Below are 14,254 nucleotides of genomic sequence, written 5' to 3'. Positions count from 1 at the left end.
TGTTGTCACAGCTCAGCAGGTGATGATGAAATACAGCAGTTCCCAAAGCCAGGCTGTGCTTTGCTCTGGTAACTCAGTGGGCAAGGCTGAGCCAGAAAGGCTTGAAAGCCACTTCTTAAGTGGAGGGGTTGAGTTCTGAGCTCACAGTTTAGCCTGGTGCTTCCCCTGTACATGAACAAATTCCTTCTGAAAGGCACTTCTGGCAGCCTCCGAGGTGATCTGCCTGAGCAGACCGCGAGGCACAAAAGAAATATACTGTAAATATTTGCTGGTTTTGAAGATGGAAAAAAAATTCAGTGTCTCAAGTGTCACTTGACTGCAGATAATTGTGAAAAATCACACGGTGAGGAGGGACCTGGCAGCTGTGCTCAGCTCAGTGACCTTTCCCGGCATCAAAATGCCTGGAGCAGTTGCTCTGACCTTTGACTATGGAAATTCTCCTTTTGATCCTGACTTGAGATCTCCTTGATTCGTGTCTGACTTTCTTTGTAGTCTCTTTTCCATGGCTTTGATCCGTCTTAATGTCTGATCTCTGCCAAGGCCACCTGGCTCTGAGGAGCTCAACAAGGCCAGAGCTCCAAAAAGCCGGTGAGGCTCGAGAGAAACATCCTGTGAACCCTGAGAGGCTTTCACAAGGCAGGTTTTGCAAAGCCCTTGTGGTTTCAGATGTTTTCATCTCCCTCATGGCACGTGTGAGTCACAGACTGCCTGTGTGTGTGTCTGTGTGTGTGTGCCTCCTCCAGAGGGGAGAGATCTGCACCCAAAAAGGGCTCCTGGGTTGTGTCCTCCTCTCCTCAGGAAGGCCTGGGGTGAAGGGAGCTGCCTGTTCTGGCTTTGGGGCTGTCCTGAAGAAGGTGCAGAGGGGTTCTCAATACAGCCCAGCAGCTGATTCAAGAAGGAAAGAGGATATTAAGTTCTTTCTGGATCACACAGGACAGTAAATCATTGCTTTGAACCTTTTTCAAGAGCCTGGGTGTTCTAACAAGACCTGGATGGGGAAGGTGTTTTCTCCCTCTGAGAAGGATGGAGAGTGCCAGGGAGTCACAGGGATGATGCTGTCAAAATCATCTGACTCTTACATAGGGGAATTTATGCTCTGAGTGTGTAAATCGCTTCTGGCTGTGGGACCTGGTGCTTTGGAGCTGCCACACTTGAGATGTGCCTGCCCTGGGAGAGGCAGAGCTGAGGTGCCACAGCTGCAGCTCTGGAATGAAATATCCACCCAGAATTATTGACATGTGATGCCCTTTGTGTCCTGGCTCCCTGGGGACAGTGGCTTTGGGGATTCTTGAGGTCACATGAAGAGTGGCAGCCCTTCCTGGGAGCAGCTCCCACAGGCTGGCTGGTTCAGGGGGGACACAAAGGGCACCTGAGGTCTCAGTGCAGGTTTTGCTCCTGTACCCTTTGGAAATCCAGTAATTCCTAATTTTCTCCTTTGAAGCTGTTGTGGGAATAATTTTCTCAGTAAGTTTTCCTTTGAGCCCTCAGTATCATCATCCTGCAAGCTGCAGAAACCCACAAGTGCTCGGGTGAGATATACCCTGATCCCTGCCCTGCCAGCCACCCAGCCTGGGCCCTAAACCCTCCTGAGAGAGCACTTATCTGTCCCCAAATGACACTTGTTGTAGCTCAGATATGTCCTTGTTTATTACCTATCTTATATCCAGTGGCTTTTTAAACCCTGCTCAAGAAATTCCTCTCTGTGAGGGTGGGGAGGCCCTGGTACAGGTTATTCCTTGGGTGCTCCATCCCTGGAAGTGTCCAAGGCCAGGCTGGACAGGGAATGGCCCCCACTGCCAGAGGGCAGGGATGGATGGGAGATTGGGAAATAGGAATTGTTCCCTGGCAGGGTGGGCAGGCCCTGGCACAGGGTGCCCAGAGCAGCTGGGGCTGCCCCTGGATCCCTGGCAGTGCCCAAGGCCAGGCTGGACACTGGGGCTGGAGCAGCCTGGGACAGTGGGAGGTGTCCCTGCCATGGCAGGGGTGGCACCGGGTGGGGTTGAAACTTGATGGTCTTGAAGGTTCCTTCCAACCCAAAGCATTCCATGGTTTTATGGCTCCATGATTGTCACCTCTCTGCCACCACAGCTTGAGCCCTCCCCAGCAGTGACATCATAGACAGCCTGAAGAGCTTCCCTGAAATTTAACCTTCCCTGAAATTTTCAGTATCCCTGTTTTTCTCCTTGGCTCTTGTTAGGAAGCAAAGCCTTGAAAATTGCCTTTTTTTAGACCTCTTGATTTTCTCTCTCCCTGCTTCCTGTGGGGTTTTTTTTCATGCAGAATATAGCTGCTGCTTTTTTGGGCTCTTTTTTCAGCCTCCCTTAATCTGGGAGCCTTTTAATGTTTTTTTCATGGCTGAGCCCTCTCAAAGGCTGCAGCCAGGATCCAGGTGAGGCTGCAGCACTGACTTCCATAAGGTATTATCATGATGGGCTGTTCTCCCTCCTGCCCCTCATGACCCTCACATCTTGTGTGCAGCTGCAGGCTTCCTTGGAGCCAGAGAATCACAAAATATCCTGAGCTGGAAGCCAACCAGGTGGCCCACAGTGCTGCCTTTCCAGAAAGAGGCCTTGGTCTAAACTCTGGAAAGGTTTGATGGTTTAAAGCAATCCCCTTTGGAATCCATCCCAGTGGGTTCATTGCTGCTGAGCCCTCATTTCACACTTGGTTGCACACTTGGTTGAAATCCCTCTGGTTTGTTGTCATGAAAATCAGGCAATTACTGTGCTGGCTTTGCCATCTCTACCCAAATTCTGCTTCTGAAAAGAGCTTATTTCCCACTCTGTCCATAGGACAGCACCTCATTAAAAAATCCTGGGAAAGCCTCACAAAGCCCTGTTCCATTGGAGCCCTGTCAGGGATGGGGCTGCAGCTCTGGAGCTCCCCATCCCTGCCTGGTGCTGCTGTCCCTGGGGTGTTCCCAGCTCCCCATCCTGCTGTGCTCCCACTGGGGAATATTTCATCAATGAGTCTTTGCTGTGTTCTCATGCCTGTAGCTCCTTCCAGGGCATTCCAGGTCATCTGGGCTTGTTCTGAAGCATGGAATCATGGAATGGTTTGGGCTGGAAGGGACCTTAAAGCCCATCCAGTGCCACCCCTGCCATGGGCAGGGACACTTCCCACTGTCCCAGGTTGCTCCAAGCCCCATCTAATCTGGCATCTCCTGTATTTACATTTATTTAACAATACATTTATTAAACTTCTCAGCCTTACACCGCTTGTCCTCACCAAAACTCCCTCTGATCTTCCTGCTCTCCTTCCCTTCCCCATTTTCTTCCCACCACGTGCTGGTGCTGTGGCTGTCTCTGTGCTCTGTGCAGCTCTGACAGATGTCTGTGGCCATTTCTGCGTTTCCCCCGAGGTCCTGGATTAAATGCTCAGTCAAAACTCTCGTATTTCATGGGCCAGTGATCTGCTTCCACTCGGAGTCCTCCTTTCTCTGCTGGTTTCCCTTTTGCCAGCGTTGCCCCAGTGCTCAGCTCCTGCAGCGTCTCAGGGGCTGCTCTGGGGTGTGTTTCCCACACACAGACCCTGCTCACTGGGCTCCCAGCAGAGCCTGTAACTCCTCCTGTGAGCCAGGAGGGCGAGGGGAGCTGGGAAAAGTCCTTTGGGTGCTGGGATGGGCTGGGGTAGGTGGAGAAGTGCCCCAGTCCTGCAGGGTTCACTGAACCAAGAAAAGGCAAAGAGCAGCCCCAGCCTGGGATCAGCAGCTGTGGCTGGTACTGCTGAGCTGTCAGCAGAGGCTGTTTCCACCCAAAAATATTCCCTGTGTTGTATGAAGACCTGAGTTTGTAGAAAGCACCAACACCTTGGTGTTTATTATGAGCAGAAATCACTCTGTGGTTCATCACTCCCAGACGTTCCCACGTGGCTCCCTGGCAGGATGGGAGCAGTGCTGGGGTGGATCCTGACTTCCCCCAGAATCTCTTTTCCCTGTTCCGTTCTGCCAGCAGCCTCAGGGGTGCTGGGGCTGGGTTGCTCCCCTGCCGTGCTCAGCCAGCACTCACATCCTGCTGTCACTTGGGGTGCAATCACTGCTAATGAGGAGTGGGGTTATTGCCCAGGAGGAGCCCAGCAGCACCCATCGCTTTGTCCTGATGGACTTGACTTCCATCAGGGCTTGGTGAGGAGCCAGAGCTGCCATCAGCCAGGGCTGGACTCAGCCCCAGCAGTGCCTGGCACCCACAGGGAATCCCAGAGTGGTTTGGGTGGAAAGGGACCTCAAAGCCCCCCCAGTGCCACCCCTGCCATGGCAGGGACACCTGCCACTGTCCCAGGCTGCTCCAGCCCCAGTGTCCTGCCTGGCCTTGGGCACTGCCAGGGATCCAGGGGCAGCCCCAGCTGCTCTGGGCACCCTGTGCCAGGGCCTGCCCACCCTACCAGGGAACAATTCCTATTTCCCAATCTCCCATCCATCCCTGCCCTCTGGCAGTGGGAGCCATTCCCTGGTTCCTGTCCCTCCAGGCCTTGTCAAAGTCCCCAAAGGTGGTGGGACAGGTTTATGCCATGAAAACTCCTTTTTCAGCTCAAGTTTGATTGGAAGTAGGACTTGTCTCTGCCTTTGCTGCCATCAGGGTCCTGCTGAGCATCACGGATCTCCAAAGGGTATTTCTGTTGTGTGTTGCCCTTGTCTGTGAGAGACTTTGTTGTCATCCAGGATTGTTCTGGTCCGTCTCCATCTCAGCCCCTTCCTTTGGGATCTAAATGCAGCAGGAGCTCGGGGAGGCAGCTCCCATCCAAGCTGTTTGTAGCAGTGAGATTGGGAAGGTCTCAGCCCGCTTTCCCAGCTGCTGCAGCAGCTGTTCCCTCCCTTGGGGCCCAGAAGCAAACCTGGGCACCCCAGGGCAGCCAGCAGCTGCCACCCCTGTGCCTCTGCTGCTCCAGGAGCGAGGCTGCCCTGGAGGTGGGCTGGAAACCAAAGGGCAATTTCCTCCCCTCTCCCTCGCTGGCCTCGGACCAAGCTCCGGAGCAGTGGCCAAGAGTCCCGAGGTGGCAGCAGCTCCAGCTGCTCCTGGGGCTGGTGGCAGGGCTGGTGGCAGGGCTGGTGTCATGGGGTGCCCAGCAGGGACACCAAGGAGGGGTCACAGATCCCTCAGGATTGCTCCATCCAGGAGCTGCCCTGCTCCCCCAGCAAAAGCTTTAAGGCTGAGCCCTCACATGAGGAAAAGCAGCACGTGATGAGTGAAGGAGCTTTGGCAAGGTGGGATCTGGGAATGAGACGGGGGGAGGGAAGCCTTAATTTAATGGGGTTGTCACACATGGCAAGGATCAGAGCATCTTCTCTGGATCCCTCCGTGCCAGGACAGCGTTAGCTGCACTCACACCTGTGTTCAGGTGATTCTCCTCATGGCAGCAGCAGCAGCTGAGACCCAGACTGATGCAGCTTCCTGCAGGTCCCACAACCACTGGGCATCGGGACATTCACAGGCCCAGGTCCTGCTAGGGGTCACAATTCAGGTTAGTGAGGTTCCTCTCCCCCGATCCTCTGCCTGGACACCTAGAAATTGCTGTGGGACAGGAAAAGTCCTTCACCCTTATCCCTGTAAGGGACACTTGATGCTGGAGATTTTCCCAAGGAGCAGGGATCTCTGAGAGGCTCCTCTGTGTGTGGCTCATTCTGCTAAGACACAGCAAAAATAGCAACCTAAGCTGGGATTGCAGCCTCAGCTCACCCAGGCAGGAGTAAATAACATTAAATACCTGTAATAACATTAAATACACGAAGGCTTTGTGTGCTGGGCCCTGCCAGCCTCTTCAACCAACCAAGCATTGTTATGGAAGTGGTGAAAATCTGTACTTGGGAACTGCATAAAAATGCAGCTTAAGGGATGTAACACCACCTGAACAGTCTGTCAATGGAAACAGAGTAAAAACTGCACAAAGGACTTGGGCTATGGCAGTGGAAATGCTGGAATGGCTCAGACAAGGCAGGACCTGGAGTCTGGGAACCAAACACGAGGAATGGGATCCCAGCACATCCCCTAGGGTGTTTGGAGCATCCAGAGAAGCAGCAGAGTCAATGTCAACAATTCTAAACCACTCAGCATTGTACTAAAAATGCTGGAAATATGGGAATTTGAAGTGTGGGTGAGGTCACAGGAGAGAATTCCCAAAGGCCACGTCCCTGGATAGCTCTTCCCACTGGTGGTGGCTCATGGGGATGGATCTGCTGCAGGATTTTCCTCTCCTGGGGATCTCCGGGGGTTCTTGGCTGGTCCCAAGGGATCGTGGCTGGAGCTGGGGCATCAGCTTGGCCTCAGCTCCATCGCAGCCCCTGGAGCAGCCAGGCCATCAGTGGGGCCTTGGCATTGCTGGGTTCTTCCCTTTCTTCATGGAAAGGGCTGGTCAGCACTGACACAGCTGCCCAGGGCACGTGGATGTGGCACTTGGGGACAGGAGTCAGTGGTGGCCTTGGCACTGCTGGGGGAACAGTTGGGCTTGATGATCCCAGAGCGTTTTCCCAACCTGAATGATTCCATGATTTATGATTTTTCTGCTTCTGGCACAGGGATAATTTTTGGGATTTAGAGCAGGAGCCTTTATGGCCTTTAGCAAAGGGGGACATTCTTGCCAGTTATTCTGGCCTTGCTGGGATGTCCTCATGTCCCCAGTGACAGTGACCCCAACAGCCACACAAAACAATGTGGGGGTCAGAAAGTCCTGATTCACTCGTGGAAATCATGTTTAGTGCCAAAACTGGGTTAGGGGGTTCAGAAGCTGGAGGGACAGAGTTTTGTCCCAGCCAGTTTGGTCTGTCCATCTGAGAGGGAATTGGGAACAGCCACCACCCCTCCTGTGGTTCCTTCCATGTTGCAGGCTCTATTTCAGTCTGAGCTCAGCCCAGGGATGTCCCTGTCACTGCTGCAGGCACAGAGCTGGAGGGGGTCACTGTAGGGGCCTTCAGGGGGCAGTGGCCAAGCTGGCAGCAGCCCCTGGGCCCTTTGACCTGGTCTGGGCTCTGCCCATGGAGCTGAGGCCTCCCATGGGATTCCAATCCCAGAGTGGAAGGCTTCACAAGCAGGAGCCCAAAGCTGGGCTCAGGGCTCAGGCCTGGCTTAACACAGAGTTTTGGGATGGCTGCAGGATGTGCCTGACCTGAAAATGCCTGTCCCAGTTGTGGCCACCCCACCCCATCCTATCCCAATAATGTCCCATCCCATCCCATCCCGTCCCATCCCATCAATCCCATCCCATCCCATCCCATCCCATCCCATCCCACCCCATCCCTTTCCTCCTGACCCGTGTCCCTTTCCCGCAGGGAGAAGCGTTCCCTGCACGTCACTGTCACCAACCCGGTGCAGTGCAGCCTGCACGGCAGGAAATGCACCGTGTCCGTGGAGACCAAGATCAACCAACCGCAGCCGGATTTCACCAAGCACCGCTCCGGCTTCGTCCTCTGCGTGCCGGGCAATTAACGGCCCCTCCCCCGGAGCGGGGCCGGGCTCGCCCTCCCCGCCCGGGACTCGCCGGGATTCATCGGGAGATGCTCAGCAGCGACTTGCCAGGTGCCTAAAGCAGCCTCTGAAGCTCAAGGTTTGGAAAACCCGAATTCCAGGGGTTTAGAAAAGCCAAATTCGCACGGAATGAAGACCTAAAATAGCCGGTGACCTGTTCTCCACATTACAAACCAGGCTGGAATATCAGGAGAGTTCTTCCTTTGGAATTAGTCTGAAAAAGAGTTTCTAGGTACTTCCACCCCTTCTCCCCTTTCCCACATTGATCCCTCACCTCCCTCCAGTTCTCCCTTCCGTGCTCCTTTCCCGTGTGTCAGTTTTTGCAGTATGATGCAGCCTCCAGGGGAGGAACCAAAGAGACCCAGCTCAGGGAGTCAGGTTCTGTAGGGCCAGATCCCCACGGAACCAGAGCCAGGCTGGGGAGGGAGGGCTGCCTGCCACACTCCACACTCCTCCAGCCCCCAGGCACACGGGGCTGGGAAGGTACCTGGAGACACCTCCAGAGCTGCTGCTTTCCCCAGGGAATTCATCCCCCCACAGAGGCACCTTGGCTGGACAGGGGACTCCCCAGTGCAGGGCCTGGATTCATTAATCCTGCATTGCTTTTTGCCTTAATTACCCCCTCCAAGGGCCTGAAGCCGGTGGGTTCCCTTTGGGACCATGTGGCCTTGCTGAATTTTAGATGATCCGCGTGGCTTTGTGTCTGTGCCAGCGTTGGGGTTAGGGAGGGCTGAAGGGACCCACGGCAGGGGTGAGCCCAGGAACAGGGGGAGCTTTGGGGGCCAAGCTTTGCACTATCCAACATTAACCTGGCACAGCCCCAGCTGCCAGCACCAGGCTCCTCCCTCCAAAGAGTTTTCCTGGCTCTTCCCAGCACTGGGCTGTGTGTTGGGGTGTTGGGCTTGTCCTGGCCAGCCCAGATAACCCCAAGCTCTCTCTTGGTGGAGGGGCATGGATCTCCTCAGTGGTTTATTCCCACTGTGCTGGGCACTGCCGTGGTTCCTGAGCAGCCCAGGCTGTTGGGATTGTACATTGGGATTGTCCTGGCACTGCTGGTCAGGTCAGGATTCCCAGCCATGGAGATGGGGGAGCTGAGGGTGACCCCACCTCGGGGTCCCAGTCCGGCCAGCAAATGGGGAGCACTTGTTTGATGGAGCATTTTGGGAATTAGAAAGCCTGGAAGAGGCTCCTCACTCACAAAAGGTTTCCTGAAGCTGTGCCATGGACATGGGGCACGGGACAGGTCACTGCAGCCTTGGTGTCCCAGTGCCACCCCCGAGACCAGGGAGGGACAGGGATGTAGAGCATGAATGAACAGGCCCCGTGCCAGAGCTCTCCCATTCCCGTTGGCCCTGGCCTTGGACCAGCCCTGGGAACATCCCAGCACCCCCCAGCCCCCAGTGCCCCTCTCGGTGTGCAGTTCTGGGCTGTCTGGAGGGGTCCCCTTGGGCAGGGGCTCCTCCAGACCCCACAGCCCCGAGGGGTCAGCGCTGGGCCAGGAGGTGACAGCGGCAGCCCCGACCCCGCCACGCTCACACAACACCCCGGGACCACCCCGGGACCACCCCAAACCTCCACGGAGCCTCCAGCGCCTCCTTTCACCCCCCATGGGCTCCTCTGGAGGAGCGACACCAACGCCAAAGCCGCGGGACCCCCCCGCCCTGCCGGGGACGCTCCGCGGAACGCCCGGCGCTGCTGTGCCTTTGCATTTGCACTTCTCGAGTTCTGTCCTGGTGCAAACGTCCCCGCCCGGGCGGCTGCTGGGGGTGGGATCAGCACTTTTGTACCCTTGTCCCTCCAAAAGAATGGTGGGATGGAATTGGGATGGACGGCAACGAATTGGGATGGACAGCTTGGGAAATTTCTCCTACCATGAGATGGCAATATTGTGATGAGATGTGTCTTATAAAATATATTATCTGTTCCTGCTCTGGTTTTATATATATATAAAAAATATATAAAAATATATAAAATATATATATTCTTGGTTTTCCCATAAATTAACTATTTCTAAATTGAAACTTGGATTCTCAGCCGGGGGCGATAATGCAATGAACCCTTTTTTTTTTTTTTTTTAATAAATCGCTGATATTTTATGTGTAAAAGAGCATAAAAAAACCCTGCTATAATGGACCTGGATTTTGTTTACATAATTCACTGTAATAAATAATAAAAGAAAGCAATTAGTTGCATCCCACGATGGCACTGCCCGTTCCTGCCGGCGCGGGGGAGGTGATGCCCAGAGGGATCAGTGTCCCGATATCCCAGTTATCCCGGTATCCCGGTATCCCGGCTGCTGCCCCCGCTCTCCCACCACGGGGTGACCCCGGCGCCGGTAACGCGATTAAAGCGGCGGCTGCGTTAAAGCCTCTGTCGTCAACACAAATCCCACCGCCAGCGTCCGAGCGCAGAAAAGACTCGGCCACGAGCCGCTGCCGTGTAATGGATGGTCAGTGCATTTTTATTTAATCAGCACAGTACAAAAATAAATAAAAATAAGGGGAGGGGATTAAATTACAGGCACACTGAGCCCCATGACACAGTCGGTCGGGTTATAAACCACACATACTTACAAACACACTATACACATACATACAAAATGAGACAAATATAAATTAATAAGTAACAATACCCACCAATTTGGTCAACAAAGATCTACAGAAGAGATTGCACTAAAAAAACGTACGTACACATGTATCATTAGCAGGGTCCAATGTACAGCCATGAAGAGCTTCAAGTGAAAAATCAAAAATAAAAATAAATGGCACGTTATTTCTCCCTCTTGTTCGCCAGTTTAACGCCCGATGGACCAGAACTAAACTAGAACTGAGCACACGGAGAAAAGAAAACGATAAAACCCAAAAAGAAGGTCTCAGTCCCCAGGCCTGATACGGGAATACCGGCTCGAGACTGCGGTGTCGGGGTGGTGGCGGGTCTTTGTGCATGGGTGTAATTTTACAGCCATCTCTCGTTAAGGTTTTTCTTTTGATTATTATTTTTTTATGCGTTTTTTCCTTTTTTTTTTTTTTCCCGAAGACACAAAATGCTCCTGTTTGCATGCGCAATACCACTGGAAAAGCAACAATGACAGAAGAAAGAAGGGTTTTTTTCTCTTTCCCCCCCGCAGGTTTGCAGTTCGTTGGGTTTGTTCTAGAAGAATTCATATAGCAGCATGTGGCGGCTCCCCTTGCTTGCACACTCAAGTAGATCCTTTACACAATACTCATGACCAGTGCACGATGGGAACAAGACATTTCACATTGATCTCATGAACAGTAGCGGTGATTCCCGTCACCCGGACCCGCTCGGGAATTCGAGTCTCTTCAAAGAAAATAAATAAAGGGGGGGGGATGAGGGAAGAAGGGGGGTCGGGGGGTCCCCGGGCCGTGCCCGCGTCTCTGTCCCGGTGCTGCCGGTGAGTCCCGACCGGGCCGGTTCAGCCGCCGGCGCTGGAGCCTTTACAGGAATTTTTTTCCTTTTTTTTTTTTTTTTTTTTTTTTCCCCTACCTGGGCTCTGTCTCGGTGATGCAGTGACCGGCGGAGCCCCGCTCCGCTCCCGGGGGATATCGGCTGGGGAGGTTCTCGTCCCCCCATCCATGAATTGCTGGGATCAATCCGGTGGCGGAGCCGCAGCATCCCCGGGCCCGCAGCATGGGGAGGGGCGGCGGCTGGAAAGCGGCGGCGCGGGAGGGAACCGGGGGTCTGCGCTCCGGTCCGGCGGCGGCCGAACGCCCCGTGTCCCCCCGGGGGGGGAGGCGGCGGCTCCCGCCCTTCCCCGCCGGGCAAATCCCCCCGGGAGCGGCTCCGGGCCGGGCGGGCGCGGTGTCCGGGGGCGCGGGGGGCGGCGGGCGCTCACCGGTCGAGGCCGATGAGCAGCCGGCCCTTCTCCTCGGAGCCGCTCTCCTTCTTGAGGTCGGCGAAGACCTGGGTGAAGTAGTGCGGGTCGGCGTTGACCTGCAGCATCTTGGGGCTCATGAGGTCGATGATGGAGAGGCAGCGGTCCCAGAAGGCCTCCTTACAGCTCTCCACCAGGAAGGGCTTCAGCGGGTAGGAGATCTCGTTGCCCATGTAGGAGTAGGAGAGGTACAGGCAGGTGAGCAGCACTGCCTGCAGTTCGTGGTCGCTGGCCACCTCGGCCGAGATGACGTCCCGGCACAGCATGTAGAGGAAGACCACGTTGGCCGGCGTGATGAAGCCCTGGTCCTGCCAGCCCTGCAGCAGCAGCGAGCGGTCCACGGAGCGCAGCCAGAGCACGGGGTCGGTGGGCGAGAGGTGCTTCAGGCGGTAGCAGCGGCGGCACAGGAACTCGCCGAGGCAGCGCAGCAGCTCGCTGGTGGACGCCTGCACCACGACCCGGCGCGGGGTGGCGGCGGCGGCGGCGGGCGCGGCCGGGGGCGCCTTCTGCGCCGAGGCGAGGGCGGGCGGCGGGGGGGCGAAGGTGGCGAGGTTGGCGCAGGAGAGCGATTTCTTCAGGTTCTCGTTGTTGAGGTGGGTCACGTTGCTCTGGTAGCCGCCGTTGGGCTGCACCTTCTTGGAGCTCTTCTTCTTGGCGGAGACGGCGGCGATGCGCTTCCAGGGCAGCACGGAGATCAGCGAGTGCCGCTTCAGGCCCTTCTCCTTCGCGTTCTTGCTGTTCTGCACCGCCGTGTAGTGCCCCACCGTGGCCGCCCCCTCCTCGAACAGCGGGGCCTTCCGGTAGCTCGGCGACAGCGACAGCACCGTGCCCATGGCGCCGGCCGCCCGGCGGGCGCCCGGCGGGCCCAGGCCCCGCCTTCCACTGTTTATGAATGACGGGAGTCCCGCCCCTCCACTGCCCTGGCCCCGCCCCCGGCCCCGCCCCCGGGCGCTGCCCGCGTTGGGGTCCCGGAGGTCGCGGACCCCGCGGAGCCGCCGAGCCCCCGGGCAGGGCCGAGCAGGACTGGGGGAGCTGCCGAGCCCTCAGGCAGGGGCTGGACCCGACACGGAGGGGAAAAGAATAAAAAGAAATGAAAACAATTTCTTTAAAAATCCCAAAATTAAGATTTAAAACCCTTCTCCACCGGCATCCCGGAGCCGCAGCCCGGATTCGCACCCGGGCCCCACACCCCGCCCCGCCCCCGGCCGCTCTGCGCCCCCGCCCGGCGGTGCCTGCCCAGCTGCGGGCCGGGGGCCACCACTCGCCCCCGAGGTACCGAGGCAATGAAATGCCCGGTACCGCGTTCTGAGGCCGGGCCGGGCTCTCGGGAACGCGCCTGCAGCTCCCGTACCCCCGGTACGCTTGGAGCCGCCGCCCGCGCCCAGCCCAGCGCCCCGTGCCCGGACCGGGCTCCCATTCCCGCTGTGACCGGGATCCCATTCCCGCTGTGACCGGGATCCCATTCCCACCGGCACCGGGATCCCATTCCCGCTGTGACCGGGATCCCGTTCCCGCTGGCACCGGAGCCGCGCAGGCTCTGGCGGGAGGCACCGGGCAGCACCGGCCCCGCCGGGCTCTGCGCGACCTGCAGCGACACTCAGAGGCCGCTCCGCCGCCGCCGGGGCCGCTCCGGCCGCGGAGAGCCGAGCCGCCCCCGGGGGGACCCTGGGGCCCAGGAAAGCTCGGGCACATCCCGGCGCTAATGACCCAAATTCATTTCGATTCATTTTTAACTACTTATGCCCTGCCCCGGACCTGTGGCTGCCAATCCCACTCCCACAGCAGGGAAATCTCAAAAAAACCCCAAAATCTCCCATGAGGACAGACCTGTCCCAAAAACCTGCCTGACCCTCAGAGCACATTCATCCTCCTGTGCAGCCGGTTTTTGGGGAGTGGTCAGGGCTCTCTGCAGGGCTCTTGCCTCTCAAAAGCACGGGGACAGCGACAGCCCAGCCTGGGCACCGCTGTCACTGAGAATTCCCTTTGTCCATTAAAACATCCCCCACATCCAAGCAGTATTTGTCAGCTTTTAGGTTCAGCCTTATGAAGTTTAAGCCAAAACGGTTTAAAAACAGGCTCTACAATTTGAGGGGTTTGGGGCCTAATTTTAGCATGCTCGGAGGTGCCTCAGAAAACCCTGCTGTTCCGAGGGCAATTCCAGGGACTGATGTGTCACTGAACCTCCCTGGACACACAGGACAGAAGCTGGAGGAGGGCAGGGTTAGGTGGGAGATTGGGAATGAGGAATTGTTCCCTGGCAGGGTGGGCAGGCCCTGGCACAGGGTGCCCAGAGCAGCTGGGGCTGCCCCTGGCTACCTGGCAGTGTCCAAGGCAGGTTGGACACTGGGGCTGGAGCAGCCTGGGACAGTGGAAGGTGTCCCTGCCATGGCAGGGTGGCACTGGGTAGGGTTTTTGGTGCCTTCCAACCCAAGTTCTTCTGTGACTCCCCATCCATCTCCACCCCAGCCCCTGCCAGTCCCTGCTCCACCTCTGCTTCCATGAATGGATTTCCCTTCATTCTCCCACAATTAGCACCTAATTCAGGAAATCCCTTCCAAATGACACATCCCTGGGGAAAATACCACTTCAGGGGCATCACAGGGAACTGGACAGAGATGTCAGGGGAAGAATCTCAAGAATGAGAGCTAAAAAAATGAACTATTAAAACTAGAAATGCACTTCTCTGCTGCCTGAGATGTAAGAACAGAGTGAAACACTTCATTTTCCTGCCTCTGAGGGCAGGTTTCTTTCCTGCACCACCTGGTGTCTCAGGAATTTCAGATGTAAAAATTCAAGATGTATCAAAGACACCCTAAACCTCCACCCCAGCCTTTCAAGGGCCTGGCCTGGTCCAGTGTGAGACTCCAACATGGCATAAGAGCATGATCAGGAAAGGCTGGAGGGG

The 14,254-nt window shown here is 56.3% G+C and overlaps 2 protein-coding genes across 3 annotated transcripts in view; one reads left to right on the top strand and one right to left on the bottom strand.

Moving 5' to 3' along the window:
* MYO1D (myosin ID) overlaps window positions 1-10,292 on the top strand; it is a 152,749-nt gene extending 142,457 nt beyond the window's left edge. Inside the window, exon 22 of the mRNA XM_041461977.1 lies at window positions 7,259-10,292. Within this exon, the coding sequence (XP_041317911.1) occupies window positions 7,259-7,415 (157 nt within the window). The 3' untranslated portion in view covers window positions 7,416-10,292. The remainder of the gene's footprint in view (window positions 1-7,258) is intronic.
* CDK5R1 (cyclin dependent kinase 5 regulatory subunit 1) lies at window positions 9,888-12,228 on the bottom strand. 2 transcript variants are annotated; one of them, XM_041461980.1, is made up of 2 exons: window positions 11,874-12,220; window positions 9,888-11,837 (listed from the first exon to the last, which is right to left on the bottom strand). In XM_041461980.1, the coding sequence occupies exons 1-2, from the start codon at window positions 12,180-12,182 to the stop codon at window positions 11,307-11,309; spliced, it is 840 nt and encodes a 279-aa protein (XP_041317914.1). In that variant the 5' UTR covers window positions 12,183-12,220; the 3' UTR covers window positions 9,888-11,306. The 2 variants fall into 2 exon arrangements, with proteins under 2 accessions (XP_041317914.1, XP_041317913.1); XM_041461979.1 differs by having other exon boundaries at window positions 9,888-12,228.
* Window positions 12,229-14,254: the final 2,026 nt, after the last annotated feature.

This window comes from Pyrgilauda ruficollis, unplaced genomic scaffold, assembly GCF_017590135.1.
Source record: "Pyrgilauda ruficollis isolate IOZ18807 unplaced genomic scaffold, ASM1759013v1 scaffold159, whole genome shotgun sequence".
In the NCBI taxonomy this organism is placed as follows: Eukaryota; Metazoa; Chordata; class Aves; order Passeriformes; family Passeridae; genus Pyrgilauda; species Pyrgilauda ruficollis.
Note: the sequence above shows the minus strand (reverse complement) of the source record. Positions and strands in the feature narration are given on the sequence as shown.